General features: G+C 40.3%; 1 protein-coding gene across 1 annotated transcript; it reads right to left on the bottom strand.

The window, feature by feature from the left end:
- Positions 1-6,197: 6,197 nt before the first annotated feature.
- Or85e (Odorant receptor 85e) lies at positions 6,198-8,320 on the bottom strand. Its single transcript, XM_002056574.3, has 3 exons — positions 7,529-8,320; positions 6,393-6,942; positions 6,198-6,325 (listed from the first exon to the last, which is right to left on the bottom strand). Exons 1-3 carry the CDS (start codon positions 8,317-8,319, stop codon positions 6,251-6,253), a joined length of 1,416 nt encoding a protein of 471 aa, XP_002056610.1. The 5' UTR covers position 8,320; the 3' UTR covers positions 6,198-6,250.
- Between the last annotated feature and the right edge of the window lie 7,057 nt (positions 8,321-15,377).

The raw sequence follows: 15,377 nt of genomic DNA, 5'->3' as shown, positions 1-15,377 counted from the left end.
GTAGACAACAATTTTGTCCTTATGAATATTTTCATTGCATACGCGTAAGGGCAAAAATGTTAGACTGCTGTTGACTAACATGACTGTTAATTAGGCGGCTGTTAAGCAAAAGCTGAGGCATATGTTAATTGTGCGCTATTAAAACGGCTGTTAAGCAGTTCAAATTAAGGGCCGTTAAATGGGTCTGCTGAAAATAAAAATTATACATATTTTTGTACCATTTCAGTGTGTATGCTGCAGGAATGCTTTAGGTTAACCAGGACTATATCTATGTTATAATATAACCAAGGCTGCTAAAAGAAAAGGCATGCATATTTATCAATCGAATTCTTGCACAATTTGCATATATATTGCTATTTAGGTTATATTATGTGAGATAATCAAGGATATATGGATCATACAGGAATTGGGCTGAAAATAAAAAATCAACGAAACTTTGTCATTTATTCCGAATAACATTTTTTTATATCTTAAATCTTGAATAAACTTTACGTAATCTTAGCAGGATCATAATTAATCCAAAAATTGCTGAGTTCTTCAATCTAAAAATTAAAAATATTAGTGAATAAAATACACAAAGAAGACTTTATATGGTTACATTTTGTCTAAGGTTTAAAATCTAACCTTTAATCGGTTTTAATTCCTGCCAATCCCAATTTTTCAGAAATGTATTATATTTGTATGTCATTTTTGTAAAATTTTATTTTTATAGAGAATGGAAGTTTTTTAATACGAATTAAACGACCTAAACGGACAAGATTTTACCATTAAAATATATTTTAGAAACCTTAAATAATGAATTCTTTGCTGTATTTTGTACGTCCCCTTTCAGGTTTTTCCTAATAGTATACATTATTCGAATTCAAATTAATTAATAAAATATTATGTTATATTAAGCTAAAAGCAGAGCCTTTAAATTTCAAACTATTTTTCCCACACAGCCAGGTTCATTCGAGTTCAATTCAAACTAGTTGCAAAGTCCTTTATTTAAAAACAAATTTTTAATATTTTCGGCTGGATAAATATACAAGCATTTGCCAGTTTTAAGCCCACTTCCGCTTACATTTGTTTACGTGTATAAATATGCACATGTATTTGTATAAGCTTTTTGTGCTGGGTGTTAAGAATTTCCGTTTATTCAGCGTGTGCAGCTGTCCATGCACACACACACACACACATACGCACACGCACGACCGGTTTTTTAGTTTTTTTATTATTATTTATATATTTATTCATTCATTTATATTTGTTAACAGCAAAGAAAATGTGCACCGCAGTTGGCGTGAAATTTTGGTTAAATTGCATGTGAAGCAAGGTGAACAAAAGACAAACACAAAAATGAACGACTAGACAATACCCTAGAGTCTTCTAAAGCCCGCAGAAATAGGGAACACTTAATAATCATTGTCAGTTTATTAGTTATACTTCTGACCAAAGGGTTTTCACTTCTTTGTTGTACATAAATCAACCAAAAATAAAAACTATGGCAGGGTATTAAATGACTCTTGTTGGTTATTTATGGCCATTTATTGTTTTAAGCTCTTGGAAAGGAAAAAAATGCTAGAGACATCGATATATCAAGTGCAGGCGGTCCGTTTGAAAGCCAGCCCATGCTGTGCGCCCGATTTCATTGATTTATGGACAAAGCTGCTTGTTGCGCATTTTATGTCCATTTCGATTGGGTTTGTGCAATGCAATTTCGCTGGATTGCCAAAGCTTCTTTGCCTGACAAGGCGACTACAACAATGCAGCACCTATAATAGTATTATGCCAATCAAAATCAAATAATTTAGGACAGATATGGAGATGCCACCCGGAGATACGACAATAGCACAATGCCGTTGGCAGCGTTTAATTGTATGCTAGCATTGCAACGCTCTTCGAAAATGATTGTGCACATTCATGTGGTATTATTTCTTCTGTGGGCAGCTAGCTCAAAGGACCTTCAACGCAGTCACACACTCGCACAGCCACAGACAAAACAGCTGCCTCGATGGGAAATTATACGTGGCCTTTGTTTAGTCGCTTTTCATTGTGTGTGTGTGTGTGTGTATGTGTGTGTGTGTATTTGTGTGTGTGCACCTACAGGCCAAAACGCTGCTGGTTATTTGCAATTTATGACAGCAACACGCTGACAAAAGCATTCTAAAGCACCAACAAGGACATTACGTATGCGACAGGTTGTACGAGCCAATTAAATTTTAAATGCACAAAAATATTTCATCGAGTTTTAGCTGAAAACTTAAGCATGAGTCGCAAATTGAATATTAGCAGGTTAATTCAATTAGCCAAAAGGTATAACAATATTGTGTGTGTGGGCTGTTTAATTTGATTATGTGACAAAATGACAGGCAGCCAAGGAAATGTGTGCAAATGATTGAAGAATCATGCTAATAAAATAAGACGTCCAAGCCGAGCCAAGCGCAATAATTGAGTAATGAACAATGAAGTTTGTTTTAAATACTATTAATTGAATTTAATCAATCTTTATTAGTCAGCATTTACAAATTCACCAAATGAAACAAGGTGGCAACACGTCAGCAAAGGGCAAAAATTCCCAAAAGTGTTAGAAAACGTACATCAATTTTTGGTTACATTTAAATTCCTAAAATACGTTGTTGAAATTTATTATCTAGGCGTTATTAGTCAGCATTTACAAATACACGAAATAAAGCAAGGTGGCAACACGTCAGCGAAAGGCAAATATTCTCAAAAGTGTTGAAAAACGTGCGTCTATTGTTTTTAATTTTATAAATTCCGAGCGAGAGGCAAATATTTTCAAAAGTGCTGTATAACGTGCATATATTTTTGCTTATTTTACAGGACTTCCAGTTTATAAGTCAAGTTCATAAAATTGGTTTATCAAGCGGAACAATAAAGTTCCAAAAATACGTTGATGAAATGAATTATCTAGACTGAAGCTATTAAATGAATATTGTTGTGTGATATATTTTATGGCTTTGGGTAGCCGCGTTCATTGCAAATCTCTGGCAGCTGGCAGCCAATATTTCGGTCGAAGTTGGAAGAGTTGGGTGCGTTGTTATTGATTGCTTTCAATTAAAATGCCGCCAGCTGTCAGTGGAAAATGCTGAAGCGAGAGATGCTTTTGTGTTAATTTAATTTGGAGGAGACTACTTCAAAGTTGTCGACAGGCCCTTTTGCCTGCAGCGCGGGCTCGTCAATGGCAAATGCCATGCGGGCCTAGATATGGCTGTTTGTCTGGCTGTTTGTCTGGCTGTTTGCCAGGCCAATGACAGACAGCTGGCATCCGCTATCCAAGCAAATGGCCAGAAGATTGTTATTCATGCACTCAACTTTGCATGGGGGCCAACTCGAGTGTAGCTACTACGCTTGAAAACAAAACAAATTAGTTTATAAACATATTTTCGCGCATTTCAGCGCCGGACCACAAACATTTTTTGGAAGGCAGCTGAAGCTTCGATCTTGGCCTGTTGCGTTGGGGGAAGCGCAAAATTTAGGCTTGAAATGAGTTAAATATCTAGCAAAAAGTCTAGGCATTTAGGGAATATTTATGTTCTATTGTATTACTAGCGAGTTTTCACCGAGCTCATTGCCTGACTTTGTCTCAAATTTGGTATATCAAGTAAAATATTTGTGTATCATGCAATATCATATTACAAGCGGGTATAGCCAGGCCTTGCCAAAAAGCTTTAAAGATGATTTTGACACTGATGAAGTTTGGATTCTGCAAAATGTGTGAAAATGAATTTGGAGCGCGAAACGCCACCAGCCAAATCTTTGGTTCCCATTTCCACCAGGGAAGGATATCCAAATTTCAAAAAGTGTAAAACGCCGCTCAAATGAGTTTGAACAAAGGTTTTTTGAAAATGAGCTTGAAGCCGAACGGATGGTAAACAAAAGATGTTCATACAAATTTTGTTCGCGATTTTTTAACACTTGCGGGTGGAAATTCCCGAAACTCCGTCTTCACGTGCATCTTCATCACATAAGTTAACTACAGTAAAATCAATCATCTGTCAATCAGTCGCTAGTAAGTCAGTTATTCAATCAGTCAGTCAGTCAGTCAATCAGTTAGTCAGTCAATCAGTCAGTCATCCAGTCAGTCAGTCAATCAGCCAGTCAGTCAATCAGTCAGTCAGTTAGTCAGTCAATCAGTCAGCTAGTCAGTCAATCAGTCAGTCAGTCAGGCAGTCAATCAGTCAATCAGTCAGTCAGCCAGTCAGTCAGTCAGTCAATCAGTCAGTTAGTCAGTCTATCAGTCAGTTAGTCAGTTAGTCAGTCAATCTGTCAGTCAGTCAGTCAGTCAATCAGTCAATCAGTCAGTCAGTCAGTCAATCAGCCAGTTAGTTAGTCAATCAGTCAGTTAGTTAGTTAATCAGTCAGTCAATCAGTCAGTCAGTCAGTCAATCAGTCAATCAGTTACTTAGCCAGTCAGTCAGCAAGGATAAACAGTTTTATATATAGATATTATGCTATTTGAACTACCAAAATAGATATTGAAACGTAAGAAACTGAAGAAATCAAACAAATGCACAATCAATGCCCTTTGGGCGAGCAGATGTTATTGTCAATTCAATCAATTCATCTATCAGTGGCTCATTCGGTCTCAATGCAATTCGATTTGTTTAAGGCTCAGCTTGCAGCTGCCATTAAATGCATTTCGTTCTTTCCTTGGACATGACAGCTCAAAGCTGAGGCGTAATTCTACGCGGTTTCGTCTCATTATGGCCGCAAGCTCAAGTAAGATCGACCCGGTTGCCATAGCTGCTGTCAGGATGACAGAGAAATATGGCAATTACATTTATCTACAGCTGCTGCTGCTGCTGCTGTGCATTGCGCTTATCAAATATCAGGTAATATAAATGTGCTGGCTCCTGCAGACACGCATAAAGGTAGTTAGCTGGCAAAGGAATAAATCGACAAAGTGAAAGGTATTTCCGAAACGACACGAAATACCAAAAGTACAATGAGCAAAAAGGTAATAATCTAACAAGCACACAAACAAAAAGCGTAAAACAACACTGAAAACAAAACAAGCTTGCTTGACTCGAGCCTGACCGACTGCGATATGCCCTGTAATCAGCTTAAGTTTAAATAAAAAGCCGTCATTCCGGACAACTATCAGTTGTGTTTGAAATATCTTGAGATTATTTATCTGGGTTTCATTAAATATATGGCTCTTTGTCAGAACTATCGATCGCTCATTTCATTTTTTCTAAGTATTTTAAAATGAATCATCTCGAGTTAAGTCAGATCTTTCCAAAAACTTGCCAACTCTATGGACCAAGAATGTATATACATAATTTATTTTATCTGCCTGCTACAAATATTTGTTTATTTGTAATATAACCTATTTATAGCATTTGCATTTATTATTTTTTTTTGCTGCTACATACATTTATTCAATTGTAATATACCCTCATTTGAACATTATTAATGGGTATTGCAACAAAGGAAATACGTGGGTGCCTCAAAAAAGGCGGCAGCAAAAACAGAAACAAATGACGTACTATAAATACTCTCGTTGCCTACACACACACACACACACACACACACACACATGCGCAAACACACTCATGGCCTATGTGTGCGTGTCTTTGGCACAATGAAAAATGCAAAGCGCAAATGAGTTGAAAACTTTTCCATAAGTTTTCGTACGTGCGTCGCGTGTTCACCAAAATTAAAGTCGACTTTGAGGCTGCTTTGGCAAATCTGAGAACTTTGCTCTAGAGATAGGCACAGGCTGGTTTTTGTTTTCATTTCTTTTTCATTTTCCTTTTATAGCAGCATATTATTTGTTATGGCACTCCAGAGCACAAAACTTAATGATAAAGTGGCTTTTATGAATTTTAACTGGCACGCTTATTAAAAATGAAATACATATAGGTCTTAAGAGCTATAGTACGCACTCAGCATATGTAGCTGCATTCCAATTGAATGTACGACAAATAAAATCTTGTTGTGCTTAGAAATTTGCCACCAGGTTTTAATTAGCTGATATAAGCTGCACACATTATGTTTCTGGAGGGCATTCAAATTTCGGCTTGTTGCTTTTGCGTGTTTTGAGTTGGGTTGGCACGAGTTCCTTATCAAAGATAGACCAAAGGCGTTTACGAGGAGGCATTGACACGCCCACTCGTACTGAGTTGGGAATGTTAAGCAAATAAAGGCACGAAGCGGAAACGTATGTAAATATTATTTGCATTTTACTAGACATGTTTTTAATGAGCAAAATAAATATTAGCACTGGCAAACAACGGGCATGGTCCTAAGATTCGACGGCTGTCTTCTTGGCGGCCAGCTTTTGCAGCAGCGTCAAAAAGCTAAACGCCTGCGTGATGACCTATCATCGGGTTAGGGGTGTAAAGAAAGGTAAAAAGGAAATTCGTTACAGCAATTTATAAGCTCACCGATCGCAGGCGACTTACATCCATGACATAGAACTTGCCGGCCGTTACCTGCACGGCACGGCGACTGTTCGTCAGAAATATGAGCACATCCTGGCGCATGTGAGGCGCATGCTGCCACCAGGCGCCACGCCAGAAGGCGTCCCCGGCGCGGACGCTGTGCCTGTGCAGCAGCTCGCCGCAGTAGGTGAACATGAGCAGCTCGAAGGTGGTCAGTATTAGATACTGCAGCTGATTGATCACGCGCATCACCTCCCGTGAGCCGGAGACGCCCACGAACACGAGCAGGCACAGCTGCAGCGTGATCTGCAGCGATTTGATCAAACAGTACGGGCTAAAGAGCTGCTCCAGCTCCGCGGCATACTCCAGCACAAAGCGATGCAAACGCACGCATTCCACAAGCCCCGCATGTGCGGCCCTTGTCAGGCTTAGTGAAGTCGGATGCCCGCGCGCCATTATAAAACTCTCCAAATCCGTCGCGTGCTCCTGCAGCAAAGCATATTCACCAAGCTCACATGTCGATTCATCCAACAGCAGCTCCTGCTGTAAATCGCTGGCAAAAATATTAGAATTGGTCTTAGGCTAATCAGCTTATTCATATGCGCCACAATATTAAATTGATTTAAAAGTAGAAAAGCCTTGAATTGCAGAGAAAAATTCATTTTCTTAAGGTACAACTTCTTGAATGAAAGATTAATTGTGTATGTATAAGAACGTGATTAAAGTTTTGGCAGTAGCTGTGACAGCTGTGACATATGCTGAAAATGTACCATTTATTAAATGGTATAGAAATATGTACAAGGAGTTATGTGAAGGCCAAACTGTTTTAAAAGTACTTTATGTGCATTGTCTTTCAATTGGAGGTAAAATAAAATGTTCTAGAGTAGGAGAGTAATCGCATACGTCCCAAATGTACCATAATTGGTACTTTTTTAAATGTACACTGGATCTATTTTTACAGAAATACCTACACTTCTCTATGAAAGCTAAAGTGATTTTAATATAAAGTATATATAAAATTACATTAAAACTGAAAAAGGAAGTATTTAAGGTAGATATTCTTTTAGAATTCCTGGTACAATTAAATAGTTAAGGTAGACATAGGATTGTGTACGAAAGCTACATTTAGTAAAGCTCACCATAATGCCGGCAGAGGCTCGCCGCCAAGCAGCCGGGCATGTGCGTCCAGATTCTTGAGACTACAGTAAAGCACATCGAACTGGCCCAACAGCAGCAAGCAGAGAGAGACGAACATAAAGCCACCAAAGCTGAAAATGGCGCCGACAATAATCTGGCCGTAAAGCTGTGTTGCATACACCAGACTATAGACGTAAACGGCCATGGCATCGAACGGATACCAGCAGCGCAGCGGCAGAGTCCTTACGCCCAGGACCAGGGGTGTCACGCCCCAGAAGATGCAGCCAGAGAGACAGGAGATCAGCCAAATGGTCGTAAAGTTGCGCGCCCAGCGATAGGCGGTGTACATATTCACAAAGCTGACGCCGGCGAGCGAATGATGGCGATATTCCCGATTGATGTGGGACAGGAATTGCACCAGCCGCTCAGAGTGCACACACCAATAGCCGATGGCATAGGCCGTAAAGAAGTAGATCACTGTCATGGTGAGTGCATCGGTTATGTCCTCCAGCTTGCCTGTCGGCAGAGCATCCAGTGTCGTCTTGCTGAACAGCACGCCCAGGTGCAACGCTATGAAGAGCACGACCAGGCAATGGAGGAGCGCCAGCAGGCGGAGCAGCGAATGCAACCAGGTCGGCAGCCAAGCGGGCAGCGACGGCTTGGGCATCAGGCCCACTAGCAATTGTATCCTGAGATGGAGTCTAAAGAGGGGCATAGCCAATGCCCGCCTCGATGCCGCCATGGAACTGCAGACTGGCCATGTTTCGGGCTTTTTGTTCCCCGAACTGCTCATCTTCGTGGTTTGCGCGGCTATTTAAAGGCGTACGGCGCTAGGCTGCTCGGCCGAAGGCTTAATTTATGCATTAATGAGCTTTTAAAAGTTTTCAGCCAAGTGTCGCGCTTTGCGAGCCCTAATTGTTATTAGTGGGCGGGGCTAGTTGGTGGGCGTCGAGTTTGTAAAATGTTTAATTACCCCGTTGGAGTCGACTAAACTGAATTGTTGGACTGTTTTTCGTGCCAACTAGAAAAGTAATTACCCGGCGTTGCCCGGGTCAAACAAAGTGCTAAATTCAGACAGGCACAAAAGCGCCTAAGTTGCCATTAATTGCTACGGGATTTAAGCCGGCGCCCCGCCGGTTGTTGGTCTTCTAGCATTTGAGTGTCTTTCATACAAACTAAGAAGTCCTTTCGGTCGAATATGCCAATAACCCGTCTTAGTGCTCACCTTCGCCCCAAAAGAACGGAGGCTTCAGTAAAAATTTTAGCTCGCCTCGAAATGCCTGACGGTCAACTAAACAAGGCTCCTGCAATCTGGATAGACCCCTACAGTTTGGCAGAAGCGACAAGTACCTTGGATTTGTACTGAATAAAAGGGGCTTAGCTTTCAAAAATTCCACCCATCGCAAAAAGCTCAGAATGGCGACCGTAGAGAGCCAACAAAGTCAAGAGGCTTAGGCGAAGATCGTTCAAGGACCGCCTAAAACCATAACAGAGAATATGCCCAAGAGTCTCCCTTACAATACAAATGCCACTTTTGGCACTATTGTTCGCCAGGCTTGACGCAACATTACCTAAGCATATGTTTTGTAATAAAAATGTATGTTATTTTTGACTCAAAATAAAGATTTAAACGAGAAAGAAAGGTTGTCTTCGGCACGCCGAAGATTTAATACTCTTGTAGACCGAACCTTTTCATAATGGTTATAGGGCTTCGCCCGTATCTAAGAAGCACAGGGAAAATAGTTAATGCCGAGTTTGGTCAAGATAGTTTTCGACCGATCGTTCCAATGGCAGATATATGATATAGTATTCCGATGAAGATACGATTTTACAAAAGTGAAGGGAGCATAGTGAAATCTTTAAATACTGTGTTTAATCAAAATATCTTGAATGATAAAAAAGTTTCCATACAACAACTTAATTTTCGACCGAACGTTTCTATGGCAGCTCTATGATATAGTGGTCCGATCTTTGCCTATATATGAGGAGTATTATAAATGGCGACCAATCGTTTCTATTACAGCTATATGATATAGTGTTGCGGACAGACGGATATGGCTATATCGACTCGACTGTTGATGCTGATCAAGAATATATATACTTTATGGGGTCGGAGATGTCTCCTTCCATGCGTTACACATTTCGCGACAAAATAATAATATCCTCTGCAAGAGAAAAAATTAAAAATGTTTAGCTTGACTCAGTCAGGAGGAACTCATTTGTGCATATTGATAAATTCGAGAATCAATTGCATGTCGAGGCTATTAAGTGCACGTGCCACAGCAATTAGCAACGATTCAGAAAAGGGGGAAGGGGGGTGATGGCTTTTCTTACGGTTGAGAGGTAACAGCTGCGGCAGATCCATTGCAATGGGTGATTTGTGTGTTAAATGCCAGCCTTTGTAGCCTTTGCCAGCAGCTCAGTTTGCACCTGTTGCCGTGCGAAAATTGACCGCAAAATCGCAACTGCTTGGGCCGCGTATCAATTAAATTAATTGCAGCTGTCGCACGATAAATATTTTATGAATTAAATGACGCGCTAGCGACAGCTGTTCAGGTGCGCACACTTCATTCAGGTTTATTATTGTAACACAGTCCACCCTACCACTTAACTGACGAAACCAAAGGTCACGGCTGACCCTTTCGCAGTGCGTGCTTTGAATTTGCATAAATTAAAGCAATAGAAATACAACTTATCTACGGGAAGCCGACCTTGAATGCTCTTGAATGCCAATCAGATGTGCTGATCCTTATTAAAAATAGTATTTAAAAACTTAACGTGCGCAATGGATATGAATAAATTGTTATGAACAAATTTTAATTTTACAATTGAATCCGTTTTCCAAATTAAGCAGCATGTATTTGAATAAACAAATTTTTCTTTATATTTTATTCAAATTTAAGAAAATAACTGCTCCGAAGCAGAGTTGATAATTTCCGAGCTGCTCATTAAAGAAATCATATGCAATTTCTGTTTTCATTACGCATACGCGGCGTGTGCGCCGAGGCAATTAAATAAACCAGCTCCCAAAAAGTATGCAACAATATATGTAAAGCATTTGGCATATTGCGCATACGACGCGTAAGCCGTCGCCGACAATAGCCTGCGGCATAGAATGTGGCTCAATTGTTGCCGTTGTTGTTTCATAAAAATTATGCAGATTAAATGTGGCAACAAGGTTGTCTTAGCCAGCCAAGTGACATTAAATTCGCATAAGGCAGCGCACAAACAACAACGACAGCAAGGATAATGAGAAGCAGAGCAAAAGATGTCTAAATAATAAAAGGAACTTGAGCTGTTGGCGCGACGCACAAGTTGATTGAATAAATCACAGCAGGTTGGTAGCTTCCTTTCCAGGAACTTGAAACAACAGGAAGAAGAAACAGGAAAAACAGGAGCCGCAAGTGAAGTCTTCACATGTAGCCGAGTCGCATGCAAAATTTATGCCCAACTCCACGTTGAGTTGGCTGACGCGTGGCTGTAAACTTTTTACAACCCGGCAACAATTTGGCCAAGTAGCAGTTGGCCCGACTCAGACATAAGCCAGCGAGGCCAGTGTGCTTCTAGCCAGTCACTTCAGCTGCTGCTGTTTTTCATGCCTCATTATCCCAACAGTGTGCAAGAATTTTATCCTGGCTACAAAATAAATTCAATCTTTGTGCCGGACGTAGTCAAAAAAAAATTCAATTAGTTTGCATTTGTAGTTGGAGTGCACTCAAAGCTGAAAGTTTCACCTCTATACAAATTACCTAATTGCTGAAATCTTGGCTTTTATCTTAGAAGTAAGGGCTATTTTAATTTGTTCACAATTTGTTCCCATCCAATTGATTTCAAAAAGCGCTGTCCATTCCAGGCTGGCTATATACTTAAATAAAGTTTGAGCAACGTTTGGCCTAACAAATTTTAAATATGTTTTAGACTTAAATAGAGTGTGACCAACACTTGCCTCTCGACTTGAATAGAGTGTGGCCAACGCTTGGCTTAACCCCATCTCAAGTTGGCTTTAGACTTGAATAGAGTGTGACCAGCGCTTTAAATAAAGTTTCAAATTATTTTGGTTACTTATCCAACTATCTTAACTATTTATTTTATTTTCTCTCTGCTGTTTTCGCTTAAGCTTTTGAATATTTTTTAGCGCTGAGCCACCTGTCGTATGCGCAATTTCAATTTACACGCACACACAGACAAAGGCAGTTGCCACTGTTGCCAGCTGCATAAATATTTTTGGAGCTTTGTCCATCAAACTGGAAACCTGCGCCACCCAACCGCACCTCACCGCACCGCACTCCCCTGCGGCACAGATGCTGGCCTTGCAGTTTTTGCAGCAAACTTTTTAATTAATTGCGCTGGCCATTTTTGGACAAACTCAGGCTACCCTTTAATTGCAAATGAACTGCGTTCGTGTATGGAGCAAGGGATAGGGGGCAGTGGCAGCCACAGAGCTGGGCTTTGCAGTGTTAGTGGCTTTTACATTGGCCCGTTGGACCACATGAACACGGCTAATTTGCAGCTAGCGAATGACCACCAAAGTCCGCACAGAGAGAGTCAATCAGTAAGTCATTTGTATGCGCGAGGAATGGGTTGGCGTCAAAGGGCTGGACAGGATTAAGGTGGCCAAGGGGTTGCTCAACAGGGCGACAGTCACGCGCTTCGCTCGACTCATGTTTGCCTATTTATGCGACGCAGCAGCCGCAGGCGTCGGCCGAACAGCAAAAAGTTTTCCAACTGACACGGGACACAACGCGACGCGAGAGTTCGCATTAAAGTGCCAGCTACCAGCTAACCCTCTGCCCCGCCCCAGACTCTGCCCCTGACTTTGGTCCTGCCCAGTTGCCAGTGACGCCCTCATTGTTTCTGTTGCTGTTTAAACTTTGGCCGCTGCTTCGATTCTTCACCTCTCCGGCCGAACCGAACCGCTCCGTTCGCATTTCCTACGCTTCCTGTTCGCATTTCCCACTGCGCAACAATAACTGAAAGTTTGCATTTTATTTCTGGAAAAAACAATTTGTCAGAAAACAAGCAGCAAAGTTGACACTGTCATAGATAAATGCAAAGGACATTATAACAGTGAAAATGGGATGAAACACAGTTTAATTTCCAGATGGAATTTCACTGACTTAAGTAACCAGTGTGACCAGCGCTTGGCTTATAAACTCCAACTGTACTTTTGTGACTGTACTTACTTGGAATGTGTTCTTAAATAAAATGATTGCAAAAACCTTTTAAGATAATTTCCAGCGCGCTCTTCTTTAAATCCCATGCCTAATTCAAGCTGGCTCTAGGCGTAGACTTAAATTAAGTGTGACCAACGTTTCTGCCCATTTTTGTTACCTTTGCAATATAATTCTAAATAATATAATTGCAGCTAAGATGTGCGAATCTTTCTTAACTTCATCACTCAATTCCAACTTAGAATATTACGTAACTAACCGCCGCGAAAGTTATCGTCAAATTCGCACAGTTTGCCAGTTGCACCACTCGTTAACTTTTTAACTCAATTTTGCCAAATATTTTTGCTCAGATTTCACGAAAATAGTTGAGTCCATGTTGCGACCTTCTTCTACTTCGTTTAAAGGAAGGCAGAATGCCGCAGTTGCTGGCCGAAAAGTTTTTGAGCCGCCAAATTGAGTTAAGTATTTGAAGCTGTCTACACACATGGCCTTATTCAATTTGAGCTAAAGCGGCAGACACTTTAAGTTTGTGACCCTACCAACACGCACACACACACACAGACATTTGCGCAATGCACATCAAACTACAATAACAATTGTCATTAACATACATTGATGAGCTGAGCGCCCGATTTGCCATTGGTTAAGTACTTTATTTGACCAGGATTTCTTTTTTTGGCTCTGTCTCGTAAACCGCAAGTAAACTTAATTAGGCTCACGATTGCAACAGCCACAACTGTTGTTATTGTGTGCGTGCGTGTGTGGATGTGGTGTGCGTGGATGTGTGTGTGTGCTTTAATGTGGTTTACCCACATGACTTGGGCAGCATACGCATTGCTTTTGTTTATTTCTTGTCCGCAGTTCACGCACATGCGGGTTGCCCTGCTAAATGTTTAACTGTAATTAACCCACACACACACACACACACACACACATTAAGTGAACAAAATTATTGCATTGCCTGGCTTTGTATTGGTTTAAACGTTTAGCGCTGCGGTCACACTGCCGAATTGTGTGAGCTTTAATTGAATGTTTCTCAACACAGCAAGCTGATATTGTGCAATTGTTAGGTATTTAAATTTATGGACAGTGTTGATAAAGGCCTCAACGCAGAAATGTTGATAAATGCCACTTAGACGAAAATATAATTGCATGTAGATAGTATTTCAAATTAAAATAAACGCTGCACAGTTTCGATTTTGGAAATATATTACCAACTTTTACAGATGTATGGTCTCTTTAATTTATATTCAACTTTTAAATATTTGAGAATGTTTAGTGTTGATAAATTTCATTTAGACGAAAAAAAATGAAAATAGATAGTGCTATAATTCAAATTAAAATAAACGCTGCACTGTTTCGTTATTGGAAATATATTATTAACTTTTGCAGATATAAGCTCTCTTTAATTTATATTACACTACAAATATATGTTTGGGAGTGCTCAGTGTTGACAAATGCTTCGTGTTAATAATTGGTATTATAATTCAAATTAAAATAAACGCTGGCATAGCTTAACTTCTCACAATAATGTGTGATTACTTTTAAACACTTTATGTTGCCCGCCATTTCGCTGCACTTTTGAAAGTACTCTCAGAAAATCGGATTATTTGGGCAAGTAAATTGCCATTGAGTGCAGCTACTTATTCGTGTTTACACAAAGAGTGCTTGCCATGCCAGTTGCCACAAGTTGTGGGGACCCCTTGAATTGGCCCTGCACCTGGCTCATCGCTCATCTAGCAAATTGATAAGAATGCCAAGTCAGCTAACTTCTTGACTTAAAGCTGGAGGCACACTGCCAGGGCTTGTTAGACAAATAGCCGTTTGCTAGTCAATTAAGGGCAGCAGCTAAATATTTTATTACCGAGTCGACGTTTGTCTTGATTATGCTTCGGCGCATGGTGGTGTAGGCGCATAACTAATTGAAAACTTGCTAAACTTTCTGCTCATTAATAATAAGTCAGAACCGAAACGGGACCAAAACCGGGACTTGTCTCACTGTGTTTGCCAAGGATTCAAGTTTGAGTCTTTTGTGTCGCCCGCCGCTGCCCGTTTGATTTGTTGGAAATGATTTAATTACTTATTGCGAAGCGTTCAAAAGCTTTTATTAAGTTGAATGCCCGCCCGTTGGCCGCACTAAACACGCGTATTAGATTAATGTTCTGATTACTGCAGATGCCACGCCCCCCACCACATCCCACACACTTTTGTAGGCTATTTGTTAACCGTGTTCTGAGGCGTTAACGAGGCCCTTTCTCATGCTCTGCTCGATGTGGGGCTTCCGAATGCAGACGGGTACGAAGGCTGCCAGGGGGCCAGACATTGAATTATGCATATTTCGTTGCACAACACTGGCAATTTATTCATTTAACACAAGTTGCCGGAGATTCTAGTTGGCGTTGGGCGGTGTGGCGAGGGGTAGCGCCAAGAAAGCCAAGAAAGCCAGTCTGAATGGCAACGGGTGACCCCCAATATAACAGCCAGCAAAAGTGAAACATATTATTTAAGAAAAATGTTAAAATAATTTTTACAAATTTAAAGATCTAACTTTTTTCTAATTTTATCACCCCTGAATTTTTATTTTACATTTTCGAGCAATTAAATAATAATATTTACATGTTAAATGCATAAAAATTGATGAAGCATTACAAAAGAATGTCAAAAAACATGCAAATCGAGT

This window comes from Drosophila virilis, chromosome 2 (assembly GCF_030788295.1).
Source record: "Drosophila virilis strain 15010-1051.87 chromosome 2, Dvir_AGI_RSII-ME, whole genome shotgun sequence".
In the NCBI taxonomy this organism is placed as follows: domain Eukaryota; kingdom Metazoa; phylum Arthropoda; class Insecta; order Diptera; family Drosophilidae; genus Drosophila; species Drosophila virilis.
The sequence above is the reverse complement of the archived record's forward strand: the minus strand, read 5'-3'. Positions and strand labels throughout refer to the sequence as shown.

Coding starts and splice junctions, on each gene's coding strand:
- Or85e (XM_002056574.3), bottom strand. CDS start 8,319: ATGAGCAGTTCGGGGAACAAAAAGCCCGAAACATGGCCAGTCTGCAGT. Junction 6,943..7,528: donor GAGCCTCTGCCGGCATTATG/GTGAGCTTTACT, acceptor TATTTTTGCCAG/CGATTTACAGCAGGAGCTGC. Junction 6,326..6,392: donor ATGTAAGTCGCCTGCGATCG/GTGAGCTTATAA, acceptor ACCCGATGATAG/GTCATCACGCAGGCGTTTAG.